We start from the raw sequence: 27,546 nt of genomic DNA on the forward strand, positions 1-27,546 counted from the left end.
CCTTGTACCAACACACATATTGTGCTGGAGGATCTCAATGGGTCAGGCAGCATCTACAGAGGGAAATGAACAGTCTAACATTTGGGCTGTGACCCTTCAAGGAGAGAGTGCGGAGCAATGTGCTCTGAGATAGTGAGGTTAGAATGCTTGTCTTCCAAACTACAGCATGGACCATGAATGTTTTCTCTTTCTTCTGAACCAGTACATTCAGATCCATTTGTATACTTTTTTAAGCTTGTCCCTTTACTCACGTTAAAACAGAAGGACATCAGAAGTGGTGGATGTGGGTTTGATTTCAACATTTAAGAGAAAGTTGGATAGGTACATGGATGGAAGAATCATGGAGGGCTGTGGTCTGGGTGCAAGTCAATGGGACTAAGCAGAATAATAGTTCTGTGCGGTGCAGACTAGATGGTCAAAGAGCTTGCTTCTGTGCTCCTGTGCAACCCAAACTCTATGGTTCTTAACTTTTGCAACATTAAGTTCTTCTTCAACGAGAAGTCTTCATTCCTTGGAAGAGTTTTAAAAACTCATAGAAACAAAACTAAGCAAAGATAAAGTCCTTTTAAAGTCAAACACTGACTGATATCATTGGTAACAGAATTATTAATATTACATTTCTGATGGCAACAATTAAAAATTCATGATTTTCAAATAAAGTTGACTCATTTAACTTTATTATGAAAGATGTTGCTATGGCTTTGATATCAAGGACATAGTTCCCCTTCTCTAAGAACTAAGAAATGCAGATTACAGATTGCCTGCAGCCCCCATCTCTACGTTATAGAACGTAGCAGGGACCGTTTCAGACAGACACACAGGGGAGATGGTCATGTACAGTATTTCTACTGTAGTTCTTGATATTCTGATGACTGATGTCTGATGTTCGATTGCTGGGATTTAGACTATGGAACATAGAACAGTACTTTCCTCCAATCAACTTAAAATTATGCCCTGTAATATTAGCCATTTCTGTCTTGGGAAAAATCTCTGGCTGTCCATTCAGTCTATGCCTCTTATCATCTTGTACAGCTCTATCAAATCACTTTTCATCTTCCTTATCTCCAAACAGTTGGGTGCTCCTTTCCCAACTTGAAATTGCCTTTGTGTTCCTTTTGAAGACTTTTTAGCTTTTAGTGCCTTCCTCAATGCTTATTTTCCAGTTGGACTTAGGACTTGGTGAGAAACTTTATATTTTATTTTCACAGAGACTTTGAGAATGCTGGGTGTATTGGACTGGACATGAATTTGGATCTCCAGTGTTCATACAAACGTAGAAGCATAGAAAACCTACAGCACAATACAGGCCCTTCGGTCCACAAAGCTGTGTCGAACATATCCCTACCTTAGAACTACCTAGGCTTACCCATAGCTCTCTATTTTTCTAAGCTCCATGTAGCCATCCAGGAGTCTCTTAAAAGATCCAATCGTTTCAGCCTCCACCACCGTCGCCGGCAGCCCATTCCACACACTCACCACTCTCTGCGTAAAAAACTTACCCCTGACATCTCCTCTGTACCTACTTCCAAGCACCGGCATTCAGTGGCTTCTCCTCTGTTTTCATGAATATATTTGCAAGTGACAAGGTGGCATAGTGATTAGCATAACACTATTACAGCACTAGTGACTCGATTCTGCTGGAGTCTGTAAAGAGATTAACATTCTCCCCGTGACCCCCTGGGTTTCTTCCATATCCTCTGGTGTCCTTCCACATTTCAAAATTCAAGTTTAAATTTAAGCTCAAGTTCAAGCTCAATTATCGTTCAACCATACACATAACTACAGCCAAATGAAACAGTGTTCCTCTGGGCCAAGGTGGAAAACACAGTACCAATAGTCACACACAGCACACAGCACATATAGAATATGGACAACATAGAAATCTACAGTATATTGCAGGCCCTTCGGCCCACAATGTTGTGCTGTCCATGTGACCTACTCTAGAAACTGCCTAGAATTTCCCTACTGCATAACCCTCTATTTTTCTAAGCTCCATGTACCTATTTAAGAGTCTCTTTAAAAGACCCTATTGTATTCGCCTCTACCACCATCACCAACAATGCATTCCAGACTATCCAAAACACCCCCAACCTTTGTGTCATCAGCAAACTTACTAACTCACTCTTCTACTTCTTCATCCAGGTCATTTATAAAGGAGGAGAGGTCCCAGAACAGATCCTTGTGGAACACCACTGGTCACCAAGCTCCATGCAGAATATGAACCATCTCCAGCTATCTGCCTTCTGTGGGCAAGCCAAACCTGGATCCACAAAGCAAGGTTTTCTTGGATCCCATTCCTCCTCACTTTATGAATGATCCTTGCATGGGGTACCTTATCAAATGCATTACTGCAATCCATATACACCACATCAACTGCTTTACCTTCATCAATGTGTTTAGTCACATCCTCAAAGAATTGAATCAGGCTCATAAGACACAACCTGCTATTGACAAAGCCATGCTGATTATTCTTAATCAGATTATGTCTCCAAATGCTCATGAATTCTGCCTCTCAGGATCTTCTCCAACAAATTTCCCACCACTGAAATAAGACTCACTGGTCTATAATTTCCTGGGTTATCCGTACTCACTTTCTTGAATAAGGGAACAACTTTTGCAATCCTCCAATCCTCTGGTACTTTTCCCGTCCCTATTGATGATGCAAAGATCATTTCCAGAGGTTCTGCAATCTACTCCCTCGCTTCCCACAGTGGCCTGGGGTACATCTCGTCTGGTCTCAGCGACTTAACTAACTTAATGTTTTTCAAAAGCTCCAGCTCATTCCTTTACTTAATGTCTATAAACAAATAACACATCAAAGTTCAATGTATTCTCTTACACATATGTCACCAGAGATTCATTTTCATGCAGGCATACTCAGAAAGTCCAAGAACCATAACAGAATCAATGGAAGACTGCACCCAACAGGATGGACAAACAACCAATGTGCAAAAGACAACAATGTGCAAATTCTGAAGAAGAAAAAAAAGTAATAAATATCTAGAACATGAAATAAAGATTCCTTGAAAGTGATTTCATAGGTTGTGGGACCAATGGGGCAAGTGAAGTTCAGTGAAGTTATCTCCTCTGGTTCAACAGCCTGATGGTTGAGGGGTGATAACTGTTCGTGTACATGGTGATGTGAGTCCTGACGGTCCCATACCTTCTTGCGGTCGGCAGCAGTGAGAAGAGAGCATGTCCTGGATGGTGGGGGTCCCTCGTCCTGGATGCTGCTTTCCTGTGATAGCACTTTGTCTTGACATGCTCAGTGGTGGAGAGGGATTTACCCATGATGGACTGGGCTGCGTCCATTACCATTTGTATATATACAGTAATTGTACTAGCAGAAAAACTTAAAAACAAATAAAACATGAAACATGAAGAAAAGGCCTGTAGATTGATGGTGATTGGGATATAGTCCTGGAGCTACGTTTTTGCAAGAACAAGCACACAAATGCAGCCACAGATGAACACAATACATTTTGTCTTCTTTGTGTGTGACAAGACTTATAGGTAGGTAGGTTAGTGAGTTAGTAGGTAACAGTAGATTTCCTGGGCATTTTCAAATTTAAGACAATTGCAGAGAGAATTTGCAGCTTGACAATAAGAATAACCATAGATCTCATGCAGATCTTCATGGACTATTCAATCACCAGTACAGTGCTGACTCACTAATCCTGTGCCAAAAGCATCAGATTGATACTGACTTGGGCCACCCACTCCATCAGGCACAACCATTCCCTCACACCAGGTTACTGACCCATTGAACTCATGGACAGGACTCTGAAAAGTACACAGAACTATCCTAGTGATACAGTGCTCTCAGTATCCTAATGAAAATGGTTTTTGTACTGATGAAGGGTCTCAGCCTGAAATGTTGACTGTTTCTCCTCTCCATTGAAGCTGCCTGACCTGCAGAGTTCCTCCAGCATTTTGTGGGTGCTGCTCTGGATTTTCAGCATCTGCAGAATCTCTAATGCTTATAATTTCCTGCCTTATGAAAGATGGGAAAGTTAAGCACATAATATGAAGAAAGTGATTATCCTCTTTGCACTATTGAATGGCAAATGGTGTGATAAACAGGGTCTGGGCCTGAAGCATCAATTGTTTATTGGTACGAGGCAAGGAGTGGGAATAAAGGGATCCTTTTTGGATTGATTGCCAGTGACTAGTGGTGTTCCACAGTGTCTGTGTAGGAACCACTACTTTATACATAGTATTTCATCGATTTGGATGATGATATTGATGGCTTTCTGGTTAAGTTTGTAGACAATAAAAAGATAAGTGGAGGGGCAGATAGTATTGAGGAAACAGAGGTCTAAAAAGCCATCTTGTAAGCATTCAACAAACTCACTCTCTTGTGATCCATCTCCTTGAGGTCGAGGAATCCTTAGGTGCCAGTGATCACAATATGATTGAGTTTTAGATACTTGAAATTTGATAAGAAGAAAGTAAAGTCTGACGTAGAAGTATTTCAGTGTAAAGGAAATTATAATGGTATGAGATGGAAGTTGACCAAAGTAAATTGGAAGGAGATGCTGGCAGGGATGACAGCAGAGCAGCAATGGTGTGAGTTTCTGGGAAAATGAGGAAGGCGCAGGACAGATGTATTCCAAATACAAAGAAATACTCAAATAGCAAAATAGTACAACCATTGCTGACATGGGAAGTCAAAGCTAAAGAGAAAGTAAAAGAGGGCAAAGCAAAGACTAGTGAGAAGACAGAGGGTCAGGAAGCTTTTAAAACCCTTCAGAGAACAACTAGAAGAATCATAAAGGGGGAATAGATGAAATATGAAAGCAAGCTAGCAAACAATATTACAGTGCATAGTAAAAGTATGTAAAAAATAAAAGGGAGATAAGAGTGGATATAGGACCACTAGAAAATGAGGCTGGAGAAATAATAACAGGGGACAAGGAGATGGCAGATGAACTAAATGAGTATTTTGCATCAGTCTTCACTGTTGTAAACACTAGCATGTGACAGATGTTGAAGGGTGCAAGGCAAGAGAAGTAGGTGCAGTTACTATTACAAGAGAGAAGGTGCTCAAAAAGCTGAAAGACTCAAGGGTACATAAGTCACCCAGATCAGATGAAAAGCACCCTAGGGTTCTGAAAGAGGTAGCAGTACAAATTGTGGAGGCATTAGTAATGATTTTTCAAAAATCTTTGGACTTGGGCATGAAGATTGGAAAATTGCAAATGTCACTCCACCCTTTGAGAAAGGAGGAAGGCAGCAGAAAAGGAAATTACATGCCTGTTAGCCTGACCTCAGTGGTTGGGAAGATGTTGGAGTCAATTGTTAAGGAGGAGGTTATGGAATACTTGAAGACACAGGACAAGATAGAACAAAGTCAGTATGGTTTCTTTAAGGGAATATTTTGTTTGATGAACCTATAGGAATTCTTTGAGGAGATTACACATAGGATAGATAAAGGGGATGGAGTGGATGTTGTATATTTGAACTTTCAGAAGGTCTTTGTCAAGGTGCCACACATGACGTTGCTTACCAAGTTAAGAGCCCATAACATTGCAGGAAATTTACTGGCATGGCTGGAGCATTGACTGATTGGTAGGAGGCAGCGAGTGGGAATAAAATGATCCTTTTCTACTTAGCTGCCAGTGACTTGTGGTGTTCCGCAAGGGTCGGTGTTGGAACTGCTTCTTTTTATGCTGTACATAAATGATTTAGATGATGGGATAGATGGCTATGTTGCCAAGTTTGCAGATGACATGAAGACAGGTGGAGGGTCAGGTAGTGTTGAGGAAACAGGTAGGCTGCAGAAGAAATTAGACAAATTAGGAGAACGGGCAAGAGAGTGGCAAATGAAATACAATGTTGGAAAATGCATGGCCATGCACTTTGGTAGTAGAAATAAATGTGCAAACTATTTTATAAATGGGGAGAAAATTCAAAACTCTGAGACGGAAAGGGACTTGGAGTCCTTGTGCAGAACATCCTAAAGGCTATCTTGCAGGTAGAATTGGTAGCGAGGAAGGTAAATTCAATGATAGCATTTGTTTCAAGAGGTCTAGAATATAAGAGCAGGGATGTGATGTTGAGGCTTTATAAGGCACTGGTGAGGCCTCAGCTTGAGTATCGTGAACAGTTTTGGGCTCCTCACCTAAGAAAAGATGTTCTGGCATTGGAGAGGGTTCAGAGGAGGTTCACAAGGATGATTCCGGGAATTAAAGGGTTATCATATGAGGAATGTTTGATGGCTCTGGGCCTGTACTTGCTGGAGTTTAGAAGGATGAGGGAGGATCTCATTGAAACCTTTCAAATGTTGAAGGGCCTAGACAAAGTAGATGTGGAAAGGATGCTTCCTGTGGTGGAGAAGTTTAGAATAAGAGGGCACAGCCTAGGTACAGAAGGGTATGCATTTAAAACAGAGATGCAGTAAAACTTTTGAGGTGGAGGGTGGTGATTTGTGGAAATTTTTACCACAGGCATCTGTGGAGACCAGGTGTATTTAAGGCAGAGATTGATAGGTTCTTGATTGGACACGGCATCAAAGGTTTCGGGGAGAAGGCTGGGGAGTAGGGCTGTGGAGGGGAAATAAGGACCAGCTATGATTGAATGGTGGAGCAGACTCGACGGGACAAATGGCCTAATCCTGCTCCTATGTCTTATGGTCTTATAGTAAGCAAGGCAAGGTCTTCACTTGGTATATATGACAATAATAATGCAATACTGCTTTCAATGGGGTGTTCAGGGAGGGGTAGCACCTCTGGTGCAGGGGCTTGTTGTGTCCATTTTGCAGTATTTCACTTACCTTTAGTTCCCACTGGAAATTCAGCTCTCACCTGTGGCTTCAAGTAGCTGTTTGTATACGACAGCAGCTGCACTCTGGTATGGCACTCACCAAGTGGGCTAATCCAAGTGTGAGTAGCCAGCAGGTCTCACAGCCCAGTAAGGTAGGGACATGTCTGTCCTAGCATGCAAAAATCAGCTCTGGTAGAATGGGTGGATAAGATCTACAGTGAGGTCCAACGGCCAACTGCTACACTCCATGGAGAGTGAAGGTCATAACAAGGCACAGAAGACATTATGGTCATCCATTACAATCAAGGATGTCCTCAGTATGTAATGCTTACTTGTACTAATGGACTTGACATCTGAGGTCAGAGAATGGAAATACACCACTTCCACTTTAAAAGCTCTACACACAGGTCTCATGTCATCATCAGACATGATGGACAACTACCAATATTAATACCAATCATCTGAAGTCCTTTTAGTTGATTAAGTTCCACATTGGTGGCATCAATGACAACAGTAAATTGTAGTTGATACTGCTCACTACATTTGTCTTGGAGGTATGCACTGGAACACTACTGTCCACTGTTTCTTGAAATGGACAGGGTCTTCGCTGATTCGAGGAGCAGCTCTTTGGTCAATGTGTAAAAGAATACAGACAGTGCAAGTGACATCAGTACTGAGAACATGAGGTGTAGAGTCCTTGAAAGTGAACCTGTAGGTTGTGGAATCTGTTCAGTGTTGAGATGAGTGATATTATCCACACTGGTTCAGGAGCCTGATGGTTGTGGGGTAATAACTGTTCCTGAACTTGGTGCTGTGAGACAGGTAGAGGGAATGTGTAGTGCAGGTAAACACTAAAGTGACAGATTAACACACACAAAGTGCTGGACGAACTCAGCAGGTCAGGCAGCATCCGCGGAAATGAGTAAACAGCTGATGCTTCGGGCCAAGACCCTCATTCACGACTGGAAAGGAAATGGAAATCTGCCAGAATAAAAAGGTACGGGGAGGGGAAGGAGGATAGCTAGAAGTTGATAGATGAAGTCTGGTGGGTAGGAAACGTAAAGGGCTAGTGAAGAAGGAATCTGATTGGACCTTGTGAGAAAGGGCAAGAGGAGGTGCATAAGGGGTAGGTGATAGGTAGGTGAGGAAATAAGGTAAGAGGTTAGAGTGAGGAATAGAAGATGAGGGAAGGGAGAGGGGAAAATTAGTGGAAAGAGAAATCGAAGGGGAGGAGGAGAAATTCCCTTTAGACTACAGCATCATTATCATGTGCCATGTTATATGACATGGGCAATCTTGGTCTTTGCCCATGATTGTTCTTGGCAAATTTTTCTACAGAAGTGGTTTGCCATTGCCTTCTTCTGGACAGTATCTTTACAAGACAGATGACCCCAGCCATTATCAATACTTTTCAGAGATTATATGCCTGGTGTCATTGGTTGCACAACCGGGTCTTGTGATATGGGCCAGATACTCACACAACTGTCCACCACTTGCTCCCATGGCTTCACGTGACCCTGATCATGGGTGGAGAGGGGCTGAGCAGGGGCTATACCTTGCCCAAGGGTGAGCTGCAGGCTAGCGGTGAAAAGGAGAACCTTACACCTCCTTCAGTAGAGACATATCTCCACCCGCCACCCTATAGACCACAGCAACCCTTACAATAAAAAAATACAAGAATTGTGAACTGCCCCACGAGATGTTGTTGTGTTCTGCTGTGACCACGTAAATAACCGAGCAACTCCATTCTCTATTAGTGCCCATATAGAATTGAAGAGAATGTGTAACAGTCACGGCATAGAGCAAAGCACAACTTCAGAAGCCGCTGCTTCCAGCGCACTTGTGTCACAATATTAAAGCCTCATTTACATTTCAATAAAGAAACAATGAGATCCAGAAATTTGCATCAGTGACCTTAAACCCTTCTGTGTCTTCTGTTATGCATCGGCAGCATGTTTCCACATTGAAATGGAGAGCAGGGGGTGGAGAACGGAAGACTCTGTTATGCATCGGCAGCATGTTTCCACATTGAAATGGAGAGCAGGGGGTGGAGAACGGAAGACTCCGGCAAGCAAACAGCTTGGAGACTGAATTTTACTCGATCTCACATCTCGAAAACACCAGATGGCGGAGCGCGCTCCAGAGCCCAGATGTTTAGAAAGAGAATGATCAAACCGCATTGTCTGTATCAGAGCAACCAAAACAAACGCAGTCAACTGGACTTAATAGTTTACCATTCTCAATAGTCCCCCTGCTGTTAGAATGGTTTAACACCAACACCCGCTGCTGAGCACTTTGGCACAGCATTACTGAACAAAATTATATAACTTCCCAAATGTGGTACAGTACTATATACAGAGAGCTAGATCCGGAAGAAAGGACTTGGACCGAAATGGCAACTGTTTACATATACGCTGCCTTACCATAAGAACATGGGACATAGGAGCAGAATTGGGCCGCTTCGCCCGTCGAGTCTGCTCCGCCATTCAACCATGGCTGATCCTTTCCCCCCTGCTCAGCCCCACTCCCCGGCCTTCTCCCCGTACTTTTGATGCTGTCCTATCAAGAACCTATCAATCTCTGCCTTAAATACACCCAATGACTTGACCTCCACAGGGGTCTGTGGTAATAAAGTCCACAAATTTACCACCCTCTGGCTAAAGAAATTTCTCCGCATTTTGTCCTAGCCTCCCCCACCATGGGAAACATCCTTTTCACATTTACTGTCAGTGTTCAAAAGGTTTCAATGGAATCTCCCCTGACTATGATAACATTGCCCTTTTGACACATCTTTTCTATTCCTTTTGTTATCTGTAATCAACATTCCAGCTACTGCTGTGAGGTCTGTATATAACTGCCATCAGGGTCCTTTTACTGTTGTAGTTACTTACCTCAACCCACAAAGATCCAACATTTTCCAATCCTATGTCACATCTTTTTAATGATTTGATGCCCTTCTTTACCAGCAGAGCCATGCCACCTCCTCTGCCTTCTTACTATCCCTCCAGTACAACATGAAACCTTGGATATTTAGCTCCCAACTACAACCGTCCTGCTGAGTTCCTCCAGCATTTTGTGTATGTTGCTGAATATACCTAGAGTGACCAAGACTTTTGCACTGTACTGAGAAATTTTATGTATTGCACTGCCCGAAAAACACAAACTTCATGACATATGTGAATGATAATGAACCTGATTCTGATATGGGTCTCTATTGTGGACTGAGAGTGGGAAGGGGCAGGAAGAGGGGAATCATGTTTGAGAAAAGGGGAAGAGAGAGAGGAGGGAGCAGGAAGCACCAGAGAGACATTCTGTAATGATCAGTAAACCAACTGTTTGAAATCAAATGACCTTGCCTGCTGTTTCAGGGTTGGGCATGTCTGCACCCATGCCATCCCCTGGCCCTGGCACTCCATCTCTGCCACCTATCCAACATCTTCCACAGGCATTCCACTCTTGTCATTCTCAACATCCTTTGCTCCCGCCAGATATACAAACTCCCTGTCTGCTCCATGTTGACCAAAACAGTACTGTGCAAAGGACTTAGGCACATGATATATATATGTATGTGCGTGCCTAAAACATTTGCACAGTACTGTACTTCCTCATGCAAGGCAAACTTCTGCACAGGCCTTCAAGTGTCTGAAGAGATGGTGGAGGTATAGACTCTCATAACAGGAACTGAATCATCAATGAATAGATATCTGCCCCTTGTGAATATATTTGGTAGAGATACAGCACGGAAATGGGTCCTTCCAGATCAATGAGCCCGCACCACCCAATCACACCCATGTGACCAAGTAACCGACTAACTCATATGTCTTTTGGATTAGGGAGGAAACCGGAGCACCTAGACAAAACCCACGCGGTCACGTGCAAAACATATAGCCTCCTTTATAGGGAGCACCGTGAAAGGAACCGGAGTTACTGGCTCTGTGAAGCTTTACGCTAACCATGGCCATCCCAATAGAGGTGTACAAGATGATAAGAAGCATATTTCTATCCCTTGGTATTGGTATGTGATATTGTTTTCATACTGGCATATGTACTAAGATTCAGTGAAAAGCTTGTCTTCCACACGGTTCATACAGATCACACGTTATATAGAGCAGTGAGGTAGAACAAGGTAAAACATTAACAAAAGGTAAGGTAGGGAAGCTAGCTGATAATAACAAGAGGATACGAAAAGATTCTTCAGATATATATATAAAGCAAAAGGGCTAAGAGTGGTCATCGGACCACTGGAAACTGACAGTGAAAAGTATGGAACATAGCACAGTCAGAACAGCATAGCACAGTCAGCCCACAATATTGTACCGATCTTTCAATCCACTCTAACATCCATATAGCCCCTTCCGCCTATGAAACCCTGAAACCCTCCACATGCCTATATAAGAGTCTATAAAATGTCTCTAATATTTCTGCTGCCACCAGCACCTCTAGCAGTGTGTTCCATTCACCCATCACTCTCTGTGTGAAAGCCTCCTCTGACATCCCTCTATACTTTCCCCAATCATGTTAGAATTTAGCCCTCCCATATTAGCCATTTCTCTCTCTGTCCACTCCATCATCTCGAACACCTCTATCAAGTCGCCTGTCATTCTACTTCACCCCAAAGAGAAAAGCCCTTGACTGCTTAACCTATCTTCATAAGACATGCTCTCTAATCCAGGTAAATCTCTTCTGCACCCTCTCTGAAGCTTTCACATCCTTCCTACAATGAGATGACCCGAACTGACGACAATGTTTCAAGTGTGGTCTAACCAGGGATTTATGAAGTTGCAACATTACCTCGAGGGCTTTGAACTCAATCCCATGACTATTGAAAGCTAACACTGCATACACTTTCTTAAGCACTCTATGAAATTGTGTGGCAACTTTGAGGAATCTATGAATGTGGACCCCAAGATGTTCCTCCACACTGCTAAATATCTTGCTAACACTGTACTCTGCCTTCAAATTTGACCTTTCAGAGTGAATCACTTCTCACTTTTCCAGATTGAACCCCATCTGCCACATTAGAAAAATAAAAAGAAAAAGGAATATAGCAGCTTCTCACATCCTAAGAGCTTAAGATGCTCTATGTCAAATTCAGGGAAGTTAATTAATAAATTAATTAATTTTTACTTATTGAGATACAGCACAAAATAGGCCTTTCCAGCTCTCAGAGCTGCACCACCCAGCAAACCCCAATTTAACCCTAGCCTAATCATGGGACAATATACAATGACCAATTAACCTTTCAACCCGTATGTCCTTTGATGGTGGGAGGAAACTGGAGCAACTGGTGGAAACGCATGCGATCATGGGGAAAGCGTACAAAACTCCTTACGTTCAGTGGCGGGAATTAAACCTAGGTCATTAGTACTGTAAATTATAGTCCTAACACTATGCTACCATACTATACAGGAACGAAACTGAGATACAGTCAATGGCTTAGGTACACCTGCTTGTGAATGCAAATATTTACTCAGCCAATCATGTGGCAGCAACTGAATGCATGAAAGCATTCAAGAGGTTCAGTTGTTGTTCAGACTAAACATCAGAATGGGGAAGAAATGTGATCCAAGTGACTGACTGTAGAATGATGGTTGGTGTCAGATGGGGTGGCTTGAGTGTCTCAGAAACTACTGATCTCCCAAGATTTTCATGAACAACAGTCTCGAGGGTTTACAGAGAATGGTGCGGGAAACAAAAATATATCTAATGAGTAGCAGTGCCTTGGGCAAAACCACCTTGTTAATGGGGGAGGTCAGAGGAGAATGGCCAGACTGGTTCAAGTTGTCAGGTTAAGACAGCAAGAAGGCAAGACAGCAGCTATACTTCATTAGGAGTTTGAAGAGATTTGGCATGTCAGCAAATACACTCAAAAACTTCTGTAGATGTACCATGGAGATCATTCTGACAGGCTGCATCACTGGTAGGGAGGGGCTGCTGCACAGGACCGAAAGAAGCTGCAGAGTGTTGTAAATCTAGTCAGCTCCATCTTGGGTACTATCCTACAAAGTACCCAGGACATCTTTAGGGAGCAGTGTCTCAGAAAGGCTGTGTCCATTATTAAGGACCTCCAGCACCCAGAACATGCCCTTTTTCTCACTGTTACCATCAGGTAGGAGGTACAGAAGCCTGAAGGCACACACTCAGCGATTCAGGAACAGCTTCTTCCCCTCTACCATCCAATTCCTGAATGGACATTGAAGCTTTGGATACTACTTCACTTTTTTAATATATGGTATTTCTGTTTTTGCGTTTTTAAAAAAAATCTATTTAATATATGTAATTGATTTACTTGTTTATTTATTGTGTTTTATTTTATTTATTATTTTTTCTCTCTCTCTTTGCTAGATTATGTATTGTATTGAACTGCTGCTGCTAAGTTAACAAATTTCAAACCTGATTCTAATTCTGATTCAAATAACCATGTGTTACAGCGGTGTTGTGCAGAGGAGTATCTCCAGACACACAACACGTCAAGTCGGAAGTGGATGGGATACAGCAGCAGCTGCGTGAACATACACTCAGTGGCTACCTTGTCAAGTACAGGAGATACCTCAGAGAGTGGCCACAGAATGTATATACCCGCTGCTGTTCAGTGCCGCCCATGAACAACAGCACTACAGTAGAAATGCTGAGGCCTTGCAGCCTGGATGATCAATCACTTTACCACCCCTCCAAAAACTTCTACCCTCCTCCTCAGCCTAAAAACATACCACAGGTTCATAGAGAGTGATTTGTAGCAAGAGACAGTTATGAGATAGTTGCCTCAAGAGTTTCTTCTAGGTGTCAAAAGTGGAATAAAACACAAAAATAGCAAAGGAATGCCACGGGCATGAACACTGAGGTCATGTTGAATTAAACAAGGTCTCATTACAATATTTTTCTTCTGTTATCAGCTTGACAGTAGTCAAATTACTGTGTGATTTTGAAGGAAAAAGATATCTGGTTGAACATTTGGAGGTGAAAAAAAGACATCGAGAATAGGGTTTGGTGTCAAAGCTTAGGAGGAAGTGGAATTTATCCTGCGGGAGGAAGGCTGATGATCAGAGCAGAGAGGATGTTTTAAATGCATAGAAACACCAAACAGAAAAGAGCGAAGGCTGAAGGCTTAGTTTCTTGGGGGAAAATGAGAGACAATCTTCATCAACTTTATGTGTCATATACATTCAGTTGACACTTTGTTAGGTACACCTGTACATCTGCTCGTTAATACAAATATCTAATCAGCCAATCATGTGGCAGTAACTCGATGCATAAAAGCATGTAAACAAGGTCAAGAGATTCAGTTATTGTTCAGACCAAACATCAGAATGGGGAAGAAATGTGATCTGAGTGACTGTGACTGTAGAATGATGGTTGGCGCCAGACGGGGTGGTTTGAGTATCTCAGAAACTACTGATCTCCTGGGATTTTCAGTCACAACAGTCTGTAGAGTACACAGAAAATGGAGTGAAACACAAAAAACAACACATCCAGTGAGCAGTAGTCCTGTGGGCAAAAGTGCCTCATTTACGAGAGAGGTCAGAGGAGAATAGTCATAGTGGTTCAAGCAGACAGCAACTCAAATAATCTCGCATTACAACAGTGCAGAAGAGCATCTCTGAATGCACAACATGTCAAACCCTGAAGCGATGGGCTGCAGCAGCAAAAGACCATGAACATACACTCCATGGCCACTTTATTAGGTATGGGAGGAACCTAATAAAATGGCCACTGAGTGTAAATCATATCCACAATTGCACTACAAAAGGCAAAGCTAGATATCTAAATATATCATTAAAGGTCTCCAAACACTTGCCAGGTTATGCATTGATGTAAAATTAAGGGCCAGCATATTTGTGACTGATTAACCATTAACACAACTTTCTTCACACCACCCCTACACCTGCCCCTCCCAGCTTTAAAGTCCAACGTTCATAGTAAACTTATCATCAAAAGTAAGCACAGGTCATCGTACTCTACCCTGAGGGTCCTTTTGTCCTGGGAGTTCTGCTGAAATACAACAGAATCAATGAAAGACTACAAATAAAAACTGTCAAACAATTGTGCGAGAAAAGACGAACTGTGCAAATACAATAAATTAATTAATAAATATTTCCTCCCCATGGAACATGTGGGCTCTCTCTGGGTCCTCTAGTTTCCTCCCACAGTACAAAGGTGTGCCGTGTAGATTAATTGGTCATGCATGGTACCTTGTCCTTTGATTAGGTTAGGGTTAATCAGGGTTGTGAGTTTGCTGGGGCAGCATGGTTCGAAGCGCTGACTCTGTACTATATCACTAAATGTTCCTGTTCCTCCTTCCCGATGGCAGCAGCAAGAAGAGAGCATGGACTGGCTGGTGTGGGCCCTTGACAATGGATACTACTTATTGATGGGAGGATTTTACCTGTGATGGACTGGGCTGCATCTACCACTTTTTTGCAACTTCTCACGTCATTCCCACTTCTCCCACTCCCCACCTATGTCTTCCCCCTCTTACCTGGATCCACCTATCACCAGCCAGCTTGTGCTCCCCCCCCATCCCCCACTCTTTTTCGTTGCCCTCTTACTTCCCGGTCCTGATGAAGGGTCTTGACCCGAAACGTTTCCCTCCACAGATGATGCCTGACCTATTGGGCATTGTTGCTGACACATTAAGTCAATGATCTGGAGCAGCGCACACAAAATGATGGAAGAGCTCAGCAAATCAGCTAGCATCCACTGGAAATGAATAAACAGTCGAGACCCTTCATCTTGGTTGGAAGCATCAACTGTTCATCCCTTTCCACAGATGCTGGCTGGCCTGATGAGTTTCTCCAGAATTTTGTATGTGTTGCTCTGGTGTTCCGACAGAATCTCCTGTGTTCCTAATCTAGAGCACTAACTTCACCTCCCTCTGCAAAGAAGCTGCCTCACCTACTGAGAATTTTAAGCAACTTCTTTATTGTTGTTACAGGATAAATAGTGTTTGGTCCCAGAAGGAAATCAATAGCCTTAATCAACTGATTCAATGGCTTGGTGGTGCTGCAGTCTGAGAGATAATGGAAAAAGAAACTATCAATACACTGTGTTAACTCTTGTCACCATCAAAGAATTCACTTACTACACAAACGACCTGGCCTGAATACGGCTGAGTATAAAGATAAATTAGTGAAGCGTTAACCACCTACCACGCAGCCAGCTCCTATTTATGACAAAACTCAATTCCTTCTCCATCTGCATACTTGCTCACTGCCTTGTTTATTCATGATTACATTCTTATTTGAGCTTTACACTAAATGTAATAGATTGTAAAACATAGGAGCAGAATTAGGCCATTCAGCCCATCGAGTCTGCTCCACTATTCCATCACGGCAGATTTATTATCCCTCTATATCTCATTCTTCTGACTTCTGTCTATAGTCTATGATGCCCTGACTAATATATAACCTACCAATCCCTGCTTTAAATGTACCCAATGATTAGGCCTCCACAGCCAACTGTGGCAATGAATTCCACAGATTTACCACCCTCTAGTTAAAGAAATTCCTCCTCATCTCTGCTCTAAGTGGATGACCCTTTATTCTGTGGCCCTAGGCACCCCAACTATAGGAAACATCCTCTCCACATCCATTTTATCTAGGTCTTTCAATATTCAACATGGAACATAGAACAGTACAGCACAATACAGGCTCTGCGGCCCACAGCATTGTGCCAACCTTTTAACTCGCTCCAAGTTTAATCCAATTTTCCCCTCCTTCATAGCCATCTATTTTTCTATCATCCAAGTGCCTATCTAAAAGTCTCTTAAATATACTCAATGTATCTGCCTCCACTGGTGGCAACGCATTACACACACACCCACTACTCTGTGCAAAAAACATACCTCTAACATCTTCCTCCAATCACCTTCAAGTTATGCTGCCTTGTATAGGCTGCCTCCACCCTGTGAAAAAGTCTTTGGCTGTCCATTCGATCTATCACTCTTATCATCTGATGCACTTCTATCTGTTGGGTGCCATAGGCATAGCAGTTAGCACGATGCGAATACAGCTCAGGCTGTTCTGGAGTTCAGAGTTCAATTCCAGCACTCTTCCAGAAGGAATAGAATATAATGGAACTGCATTGTCATTGCTCAGGACAACGAGATTGCGGTACAACTCCGGTCTGTGCAAAACAAATATATACAATGCATGAAGTACGGCTTAATTTTAAAAATCCCATATTTACATGCAACAAGTGACTTTGATAGTCCATAACACTCAAATGTCATTGGCAAGCGGGACTGTAGCATTATTCAGCTGCACAACAGCCCTCAGGAAGAAACTGTTTTTAGTCTTACTGTCTTGGCTAAGTTGCTTCTGTATCTCCTACCAGAAGGCAGGAGCTTGGGCAGAATCCAGAATTGAATGGGTCTTTAGTAATGATATGAGCATGCCATAGGCACTTAGATTGTAGATTGTTTCCAGTTCTGGTAGTTCAGTCCCAATGAGCGTCCTCCTGTGGAATCTGCGTTTTCCGAGGAACTCCGATTTCCTCCCACAATCCAAAGATGTGCGGGGTAGGTTAATTGGTCATTGTAGATTGTCCCATGATTAGATCAGGATTAATCAGGCTTATCGTGGGTTGCTGAGGTGGTGTGGCTTCAAGGGCCAGAAAGGCCTATTCCATGCTGTATCACCAAGTAAAGAAATGTAGGTTTCACCTGGAATGAACACTGAATGTTTCAGGCTGAGACCCTTCAAGACAGAGGCTCCCAAATTTTTTAATGCTATGGACCCCTACCATTAACCAAAGGGTCCGTGGTCCCAGGTTGGGAAGCCCTGCTTCTTGAGGGCCCTGATGATTAGTCTTGGCATAAAACATCAATTGTTTATTTATTTCCCTGTAGAGATGCTGCCTGAGATGATGCTCTTCTGCACGCCACTGTTGTAACACATGGTTATTTGAGCTACTGTCGCCTTCTTGTCAGCTTCAACGAGTCTGGCCATTCTCGTCTGACCTCTCTCATTAACAAGACATTTCCATCCACAAGACTGCTGCTGTCTGGAATTATTTTTTTTCCACACCATTCTCTGTAAACTTTACAGAGTGTTGTGGGCAAAAATCCCAGGAGAGCAGCAGTTTCTGAGATACTCAAACTACCCCATCTGGCACCAACAATCATTCAACAATCAAAGTCACTTAGATCGTATTTTTTCCCCATTCTGATGTTTGGTCTGAACAACAAGTGAACCTCTTGACCACATCTGCATGCTTTTATGTATTTAGCTACCACGTCATTGGCTGATTAGGTACTTGTATTAACAAGCAAGTGTACCTAATATAGTGGCCATTGAGTAGTTTGTACTTCACATTGCTTTTCTCCCATACTGGAATTTGACCACCAGAGAAACTTTTAATCTTGAAGGTCTGTGAAAAATTCCAGCCCTAAAGTTACAGAGAAATGGGGGAAACGGGGTAAATTTACAGAAAAGCCATGCAGGTCAATCAGAAATGGCTTAATATGAAATTGAATATTATTCCTGGTTTGCTGTCTGGAAGAATTTACATTGACTTTACTCCAGTAACAATTTTACCTCAGAGATCGTTCACCAAAGCAAATTTAAACTAAAATGCATTTAAAATAATTCAATTCCAATTGCATGCAGCTCTGGTCCCAGAAGCAAATGGAATTGCACACTCATTGCCAAAAATTCTCCAATAAAGGAAGTTGTCATACTTCATGAATACAGTATATGGGAATAGAATTATGTTTTTTAATCTAGAAATCTCTGTAAGGGAAAGGGTTTATAATTTGCATTCAGGTCTGCAGGGAGAATAGTGATAGAAGTTCACTGAACCCCAAGCACTGAAGTTGAAGGATTTCTAAATAAACACAAAACTTCCAAAAAAAATACTGATAAAGGAATGTTGACATGAAACGTTAACTGTCTCTTTCCCAGACCAGCATTTAACTAATGAATTCATTAATTTATTTAAAGACAACTCCAGTGTGGAGTTGTCCCTTCCAGCCCGCCACCCCAGCAACCCCCGATTCAATGCTAGGCTCATCATGGCAAAATTTACAAAGACCTACAAAAACCAATTAGTCTCTGGAGTGTGAGAGGAAATCAGAGCACCCAGTGGAAACCCGCACGTTCCACAAGGAGGATGTACAAACCCCTCACACATGACGCCAGAGTTGAAATCCGAACTCCGATGCCCTGACCAGTAATAATGCCCAGCTAACTGATACACTACCAAATTTTCAGTTTTCATTTCAGACATCAGGAAAGCTATGATAGAGGGAAAGGTTAAAATGCCAGCACAACATTGTGGGCTGAAGGGCCTGTATGGTTTCTGTAATGTTCTTTGTTCTGAGACAACAAGCAATACTACATTGCCTTACCTGAGTAATTATTTTGGTGTCCAAGCGGAATATTCAATGATTCCTTTACCATGGGTAATATAGTTATTGTTTGCCCACCTCAGAACAATCTTTGCACAACCAACATGAACTTCCATTTATGGGCTTGGTGGATCAAATAACCTTTCAAGGGTCAATGTAGAATAGATCAGAATATTTTCAGAATGGCAATAGTGTCTTATCTCCTGGAGCATAGGAGAATGAGAGGAGATCTGATAAAGGTATATAAAAATTATAAGTGGTATAGATAGGGTAATCCTCTCTGATTGATTGAGACCAGAACTAAAGGTGCTGTGTTGTTTGACTTGGGTGATCATGATTCATGAGCATGATTCTTCTTGGCAATGTTTTCTACATAAGTGGTTTGCCATTGCCTTTTTCTGGGCAGTGACTTTTCAAGACGGGCGACACCAGCCATTATCAATACTCTTGAGAGACTGTCTGCCTGGCGTCAGTGGTCGCATAACCAGGACTTGTGATATATGCGCCAGCTGCTCCACGACCATCCACCGCCGGCTCCCATGGCTTTCTGTGACTCTGATCAGGGGGCTTAACAGGAGCTACACCTTGCCCAAGGGTGATCAGCAGGCTAGTGGAGGGAAGGGGTGCCCAACACCCCCTTTGGTAGAGACCTATCTCCAACCCTCCACTCACTACTTCAGCACGGGACCATGATGGAAAATTCATGCTCTCAGAGTTATTTTTAGTTCCTAGTTATCATTTAATGACATCATTACTTTGAATCATGTTTTTATAGAAGGAGGATGAGAGGTAACTTGATGGAGGTGTACCAGGGTGGATAGCCAGAGACTTTGCCCCCAGGGCCAAAATGCCTACTGAAAGGGAGCATAATTGGAGGAAAGTATGGGGGGGAGGGAGATGTCAGTAGTAGTTTTCTCTTACACAGATCGTTGAGTGCATGGAACACCCTGCCAAGGGTGTTGGTAGAGGCAAATAGGTTAGGGCATTTATAAGACTCTTAGAGAAGCACATGGATGATAGAAACATAGGAGGGATCTTAGAATAGGATAAAAGGTCAGCACTTTGTGAGCTGAAGGACCTGTATTGTGCAGCAATATTCTGCGTTCTATGTTCAGACTCTTTAAAGTAAGGTATGCCTTGGTTCCAGAAACATAGTTTAAAAGTCCAGCTAAATTAAAGCAGGAACATTTACACTTGGTGACCTCTATATTAGCTACTTCCTGTGTCTGCTGAAGTGGCCACTGAGTCTATGTTCATAGTCTTCTGACGCCACTTCAAGGTTTTGACATACTGTACATTCAGAGATGCTTTTCTGCACACCACTGTTCTTATGTGTGGTTATTTGAGATACTGTCACCTTCCTGTCAGCTTGAAACCAGTTTGGCCATTCTCCTCTGACCTCTCTCATTAACAAGATATTTTCGTCCACAGAACTGCACTCACTGGATTTTGTTTTGCACCATCCTCTGTAAACTCTCGAGACAGTTGTGCATGAAAACCCACCAGATCAGCAGTTTCTGAGATACTCAAATCACCTCATCTGGCACCAACAATCACTCCAGGGTCAAAATTACTTAGATCATATTTTGTCCCCACTCTGATATTGGTCTGAACCACAACTGAACCTCTTGACCATGTCTGCATGCTTTTATGCATTGAATTGTGCCACATGATCGGCTGGTTAGGTATTTGCATTTAACAAGCAGCTATACAGGTGCAGCAAATAAAGTGGCCATTGAGTGTGTCAATGTCTGTCCTTTCAGCTGTTAAAGTGCAAACATTGCTACATGCTTTAGAAAAGAATAGTGGTCAAGGATCCACTTGATTAACCACATCTAAGTTTGATATGCTACCGCACGGATACTGCAGTGTGTGAACCTGTTACTGTCCCACACAACCTTTATTCACTTCCCTGTGAAAAGATATCTCAAATGGACCAATTGTAATATCTATTACAATACATCACCGTTAAACTGAAGTTAAAAGCAATCAATTCCATCTATAATATAAGTCAATTCTTAAGACCCCCAGGTCAAAATACTAGGCAATTTAATTAAACATTTCTAACAGCAGTATGTCAGATATGAATGATTCTCTCTCTCTACTGCTCCTCCGCACACAGAGCACACATATATAGATGTATATATATATGACCACACAATATACATATGCACACACCCAGACTCCACAGACGTATATACAAATGCACAGTCTACACATGCATACAAACATGCGCAGACAACACACATGTGCACCCCCATAGTCAACAGAAACATGCAAACACACCCGCACTACACTTGTGTGCATGTAAAGGCTACACTCAGAACATACACACATATCAGACTATACACACATACTTACAAACACACACACAGGCTACACACACACATAGGAAGATTGATTGATTTTACACATTTAGCTGAAGTCAGTACTTTACAGAGGTTCTTTGCAGCAAAGAATGCAGAGATAAAAGAGGATTTTATACTCACTCGTGAATTTGCCACTTCCAGTGAAATATTTTGAGGCGCTGCACTGGGCACTGTAAAAAACCACAAGGAGAGCAGATAATTAAACAACAGAGGAGAAAATGTTCAGAGTATTATTGTTCAGAAAATGTCCATGAACAGAAAGTTGAAGACATTAACCATTGTACAAGTGGTTGCCAAACTCCAGATCTCTCTGTATTTATCCAACAGCATGAGGATGACGTGATTCTGTGTACAGCAACAGAAGACCATCACGCCTTTACTACCGTCCTTCTGTTCAGTGTGAGCTCAGCCCCAGATACTTCATTGAAAAACTAACCACTGGAAGACAGGTGATATTTTGTGCTGAGGGCCTGCATCAGAACTAAGTGTAGATGGACATATTGATGTAGTCATAAAGAAGGCAAGACAGTGCCTATACTTTATTAGGAGTTTGAAGAAATTTGGTACGTCAACAAATACACTCAAAAACTTCTATAGTTGTACTGTGGAGAGCATTCTGACAGGCTGCGTCACTGTCTGGTATAGAGGAACTACTGCACAGGACTGAAAGAAGCTGCAGAAGGTTGTAAATCTAGTCAGCTCCATCTTGGGTACTAGCCTACAAAGTACCCAGGACATCTTTAGGGAGTGGTGTCTCAGAAAAGCAGCGTCCATTATTAAGGACTTCCAGCACACAGGACATGCCCTTTTCTCACTGTTACCATCAGGTAGGAGATACAGAAGACTGAAGAGACACACTCATTGATTCAGGAACAGCTTCTTCCCCTCTGCCATCTGATTACTAAATGGACATTGAAGCTTTGGACACTACCTCACCTTTTTTTAATATACAGTATTTCTGTTTTTCACATTCTTTTAAATCTATTCAATGTACGTAATTGATATACTTGTTTATTTATGATCATGTTTTATTTTATTTATTATTATATTTTCTTTCTTTGCTAGATTATGTATTTCATTGAACTGCTGCTGCTAATTTAACAAATTTCACGTCACATGCCGGTGAGAATAAACCTGATTCTGATTCTGATTCTGATTCTGACTGAGGAGCGGTACCCACTATTTTTTTTGGACATCATCCAGTATCTCAAATTTAAACTCAGAATTGGAACTCTCATAAACTTCCAAATGCATAGAACCAATAACTGCCTTTTCTAACTATAGCCACATCCTGTGATGATTTTTTTAAGCCTCCAGAAAATAGGTTCCTTAAGGTTGCCATAGCCAGGCGGTAGTGAGGACAAGCTCCCAGTACCTAGTAAACTCTCCCAATGGCAGACATCTCAAATAGCCTCTGACAACCAAACCCTGCTCCTGGCCTTCATGTGCAGATTAGCTACAAAGCCTGGTGGAACATTTTCTTCGGACAGGAGAAGAGACAAGGCCAGGTTACTGGCAACTTAAACCAGTCACTTTGGGCAGATGGGGCTCATCAGCTGTGGTTGGCATCACATCCAGGAGAAGGAAAACTCTGATCTCAAACCTCTGCTGCCTTGTGGCCATACCCATGGGGAAGGCTTATGGAGTACACCTTAAGGAAAAAATCCGGAGCAGGAGTCCCCAAGGCAGAACTACGTTGAGTTCAACACTGACGGGCAACTCCTGTGATGCCACTGGTGCTAAACTGTAATGGTCTCTGGCGTTCCTTTGGATTCATCAGCTGAGCGGATAGGGCAGCCTGGTGCACGGGGAACTGCTTGCTCTCCATCTTGTATTGCCCTGGCTTGCATACGCAAACAACCAAGACACAATATCCCTGTTCAACCCCAACCAACAGTGGGCCTCAGACTCACAGGACATTAAAGCAGATAAGTTCAGGCAAATGTTTACAAGTCACAGGCAAAGTCAAACATCAAAGTAAAATTTATTATGAAAGCACGGATATGTTATTACAAACATACTATCTTGAGATACGTCTTCTTGCAGGTATTTACAGAAGCAGAGAGAGAGAGAGAGAGAGAGAGAGGGAGAGAGTAAGAAATAAGAAAATAATAAGAGATGGAGCAAGTTGAAGTTAATCTTATCCAACACACACAAAATGCTGGAGGAACTCAGCATATCAGGCTCTCCAACAGACAATCACAATGGCCATCACATCACCGGCACCGGTCCATCCAACATAAGTGACATCGGTACAGAAAGGTGCCAGAAAAAGGCCAGTACCATCATGAAGGATCCCACCCACCCTGCTCATGGACTGTTTGTCCCACTCCCATCAAGGAGGAGGCTACAGGGCATCCATATCAGGACTACCTGGCTCAAAAATAATTACTATCCCCAAGCAGTAAGGCCGAATTGAACCTCATCCACTAACCCACCCCTCCACATCCCCAACCACCACTACTTTATCATTTCCTCTCAATCACCTTATGTATTTATATTTATTGTGTTTTTTTTTATTATTATTGCTTTATCTTATTGTGTTTTTTTGTGCTGCATTGGATCTGAAGTAATGGTTATTTTGTTCTCCATTACGCTTGAGCACTGGAAATTACAGTAAACATTAAACAATCTTCAGTCACATTTAGTGCAGTATAGAGTTGCTTATTGGTTGAGTCACTGGACTTTAAAGAGATAAAGATTAGCTTTGTTTGTCACGTGTACCCTGTACATCGAAACACGCAGTGAAATGCGTCATTTGTCCAAATCCACCATTAGTTCATTTCCTAGCACAGCAGCTGGGGAACTTAAATGCAATGAAATGTAAATTCAATTAAGTTCTAATAAGTAGGAGAACTGGTATCAGAAATTCTGTTAAATTATCAAATACTTGCTAAAACCTTATTTGCCTTTCAGCACATCTACAAGGAGCACTGCCAGAAGAAATTAACATCCATCATCAAGGACCCCCATCATCCAGGCCAAGCTCTCTTCTCACTCCTACGATAGGAGACGATAGGAGCCTTAGGTCCCACATGGCCAGGTTCAGGAACGGTTATTACCTGCCAACCATCGGGCTCTTGAAGCAAAGGGGATAACTTCACTCAGCTCAACTCTGAATTGAATCCACTACCTATGGACTCACTTTCAAGGACTCTACATGCACATAACTTACTAATTCATGCATCTTATGGTGCCAACTGCATGCACATAACTCACAAAATCTAACCCATATGTCTTTGGAATGTGTGAGGGAACTGGAGTACCCTGAGAAAAGCAATGAATGGTCCCTTGGTACCATAAGATGGCTCTTGACCTCAAATTCTACCTAGCAATGACTTTGCACATTATTGTCTACCTGCATTTCCTTTGTAACTGCAAAACTTTATACTGCATTCTTTTACCTTGCCCTACGCCAGTGCACTGTTGCAATGAGTTGACTGGTATGAACAAAATGCAAGACTGTAGCATACTGTGTGGTGGTAGCATAGTGCTTTACAGTGCCAACAATCAGGGCTCAATTCTCACTGTGGTCTGGAAGAAGTATGTATGTTCTCCCCTTGATCCACAAGGATTTCCTCCATGTGCTCTGGTTTCCTCCCACGTTCTAAGGACGTGCGGATTAGAGTTAGTAACTTCTGGGTATGCTACGTTGGTGCTGGAAGTGAGGCAGTACTTGCAGACTGCTCCCAGCACATCTTCACATGATGCAGACAACACATTACACCGTATATTTCAATGCTCTGATGTACAGGTGACAAATAAAAAAGATAGTATTCAAGGGTTTGATTGAGACATATCTGTAACCAGGGCAAGGAAATTCCTGATACATATTGTAAGTAGTTGGCATCTTCCTAATTGGAAATTTGCAACCTGCGTTACTGGAATCTATCAGAAACTGTACTGTCAAACCTGTTCAGAATCCTCCCTTGATCAATCTAATCTTCTCAAATGAAGCCAAGTAAAGTAACACAAGCCTTTATAGTTAAAGAATAGAAATGAAATTGCCTTTTACAGAGCAAATGCGAGCTTACTGGTGATATATGCAAAGTTATGAAAGCCTTCATCATTTTTTGTTAAATTCCATAATAATATGGTTATCTTTGTTGATGGCAGCTTTGTACTAAATAGAAATTTTCAGTCAATGTTTCCCTCTTACGGATTCTAAATGGCCTTTGCTTTGAAACACATACATATTTCATGTCCCATTATCTAACATTTTCATATTGGTAAGATTGAATCTTAGAAATCCAGAGTGAATTCAAGAAACCTATTTTCATGAAAAAAGCTTATAATGAACCAGTTTGTAAGGGATAAACGGGTTGGATTAACAAAAGATGTGATAGTGTAGTGGTTAGCGTAAATGCTTTACAACTTCAGTGTTCACTAATTGGGGTTCAATTCCATCCACTGCCTGTAAGGAGTTTGCACGTTCTTCTTGCAAGTGTACGGGTTTCCTCCCACATCCCAAGATATATGGGTTTATAAGGATTAGTAAGTTAAAGGCATGCTCTGTTGGTGCTAGAAGCACAATGACATTTGTGGGCTGCCCAGCACAATCCACACTGTTTTGATTTGATACAAAGGGACATATTTCACTTAATGCTTCAATGCATGTGTGACAACTAAAACTAATCTTTATTTTTATCAAATAGCCCCTGGATTACAGAGTGTGTCTGATGGGGATGGGTTGAGTGAGCTAGGCTTTTCTCTTTGCAGCAATGTAGGCTAAGAGGTGACTTGATAGAGGCGTACAAGATAATAAGAGGTATAGTGGACAATCAGAGATTTTTTTCCCCAGGATTGAAATAGCAGAAATGAGGGGGGATATAACTTTAAGGTATTTGATGGAAAGTATGGTGGCGATGTCCAGGGTAGGTTTCTTACACAGAGAGTGGTGGGTATGTAGAGTGCATTGTCAGGAGTGGTTCGAAAAGCAGGTACGTTACACTTCAGAGATTATTGAAAGAGAAGAATGAAGGAAGTCAGCATTAGAATGATCTTAGGGTAGGTTAAATGTTGTGGGCATGCTACATTGGTTCCAGAAGCATGCCAACATGTTCAGACTGTGTTAGTCAATGATGCAAATGACACATTTCATTATACAGTTCGATGTTTCGATGTACGTATGACAAATAAAGCTAATCTCTCTAATGAGCTGAGGCATGGTTCCAAGAAACAGTATTTACAAAAACACACTTTAGAAAAATGTTCAATAGAGCACACAAGAGGGTAAATGAGTTATATTTCCTCTTTTATATCATAAAGGAATGTTTTGTGCACATTATCTTAAATTGATTCTTTATTATGTTTTGGCTAAGTGATGGAAGTGTGTGATGGATGCATGCAGGAAATAGCTTGTAAATAGATTGGGTTAAAACTGAGCAAATGGTGAAGCATGCTCAGGTTAAGTTGAAACTAATTCTTATGTTGTTGTCCAATAGCAGATGTGTATTTAAAGAAGAAACCCTCCAATTTCAGTATATATCCTGTTCAGAAATTAAGAAGGGTGGTGTGGTAGTATCATGATTAGTGTAATGCTGTTACACCAGTGACCCGGGTTCAGTTGGACCACAGTCTGTAAGGTGTTTGCATGTTTTCCCTATAACCACGAGGGTTTTCTCTGTGTGCTCTGATTTTTCCCACATTCCAAATACATTGTTTATTTAGCAGGTTAGTTGGTCACACGGGTCTAATTTTAGTTACCTACCTACAGGAAAGATGTACTTTCCTGTAGGATGTAATTTTGGTTACCCACTTTTGGGAACAGGTAAGACTGAAAGAGCGCGAAGAAAATTTACAAGGATGTTGTCGGGACTTGAGGATGTGAGTTACAGGGAAAGGCTGAATGGGTTAGGACTTTATTCTCTGGAGTGTAGGAGAATGAGGGGAGATTTGACAGAGGTATCCAAAATTATCAGGGATAGATAGGGTAAATGCAAGCAAGCTTTTGCCACCAAGGTTGGGTGAGACAAGAACTAGAAGTTATATGGTGAAAGGTGAAATATTTAAAGGGAACTTGAGGGGAAACTTCTTCACTCAGAGGGTGGTGAGAGTGTGGAATGA

The 27,546-nt window shown here is 42.0% G+C and overlaps 1 protein-coding gene across 1 annotated transcript in view; it reads right to left on the reverse strand.

The window, feature by feature from the left end:
- Window positions 1-27,546, reverse strand: part of dcc (DCC netrin 1 receptor) — an 897,707-nt gene that overhangs the window by 240,107 nt on the left and 630,054 nt on the right. Inside the window, exon 12 of the mRNA XM_059988663.1 lies at window positions 21,601-21,650. Within this exon, the coding sequence (XP_059844646.1) occupies window positions 21,601-21,650 (50 nt within the window). The remainder of the gene's footprint in view (window positions 1-21,600; window positions 21,651-27,546) is intronic.

This window comes from Hypanus sabinus, chromosome 14 (genome assembly GCF_030144855.1).
Source record: "Hypanus sabinus isolate sHypSab1 chromosome 14, sHypSab1.hap1, whole genome shotgun sequence".
Taxonomy (NCBI): domain Eukaryota; kingdom Metazoa; phylum Chordata; class Chondrichthyes; order Myliobatiformes; family Dasyatidae; genus Hypanus; species Hypanus sabinus.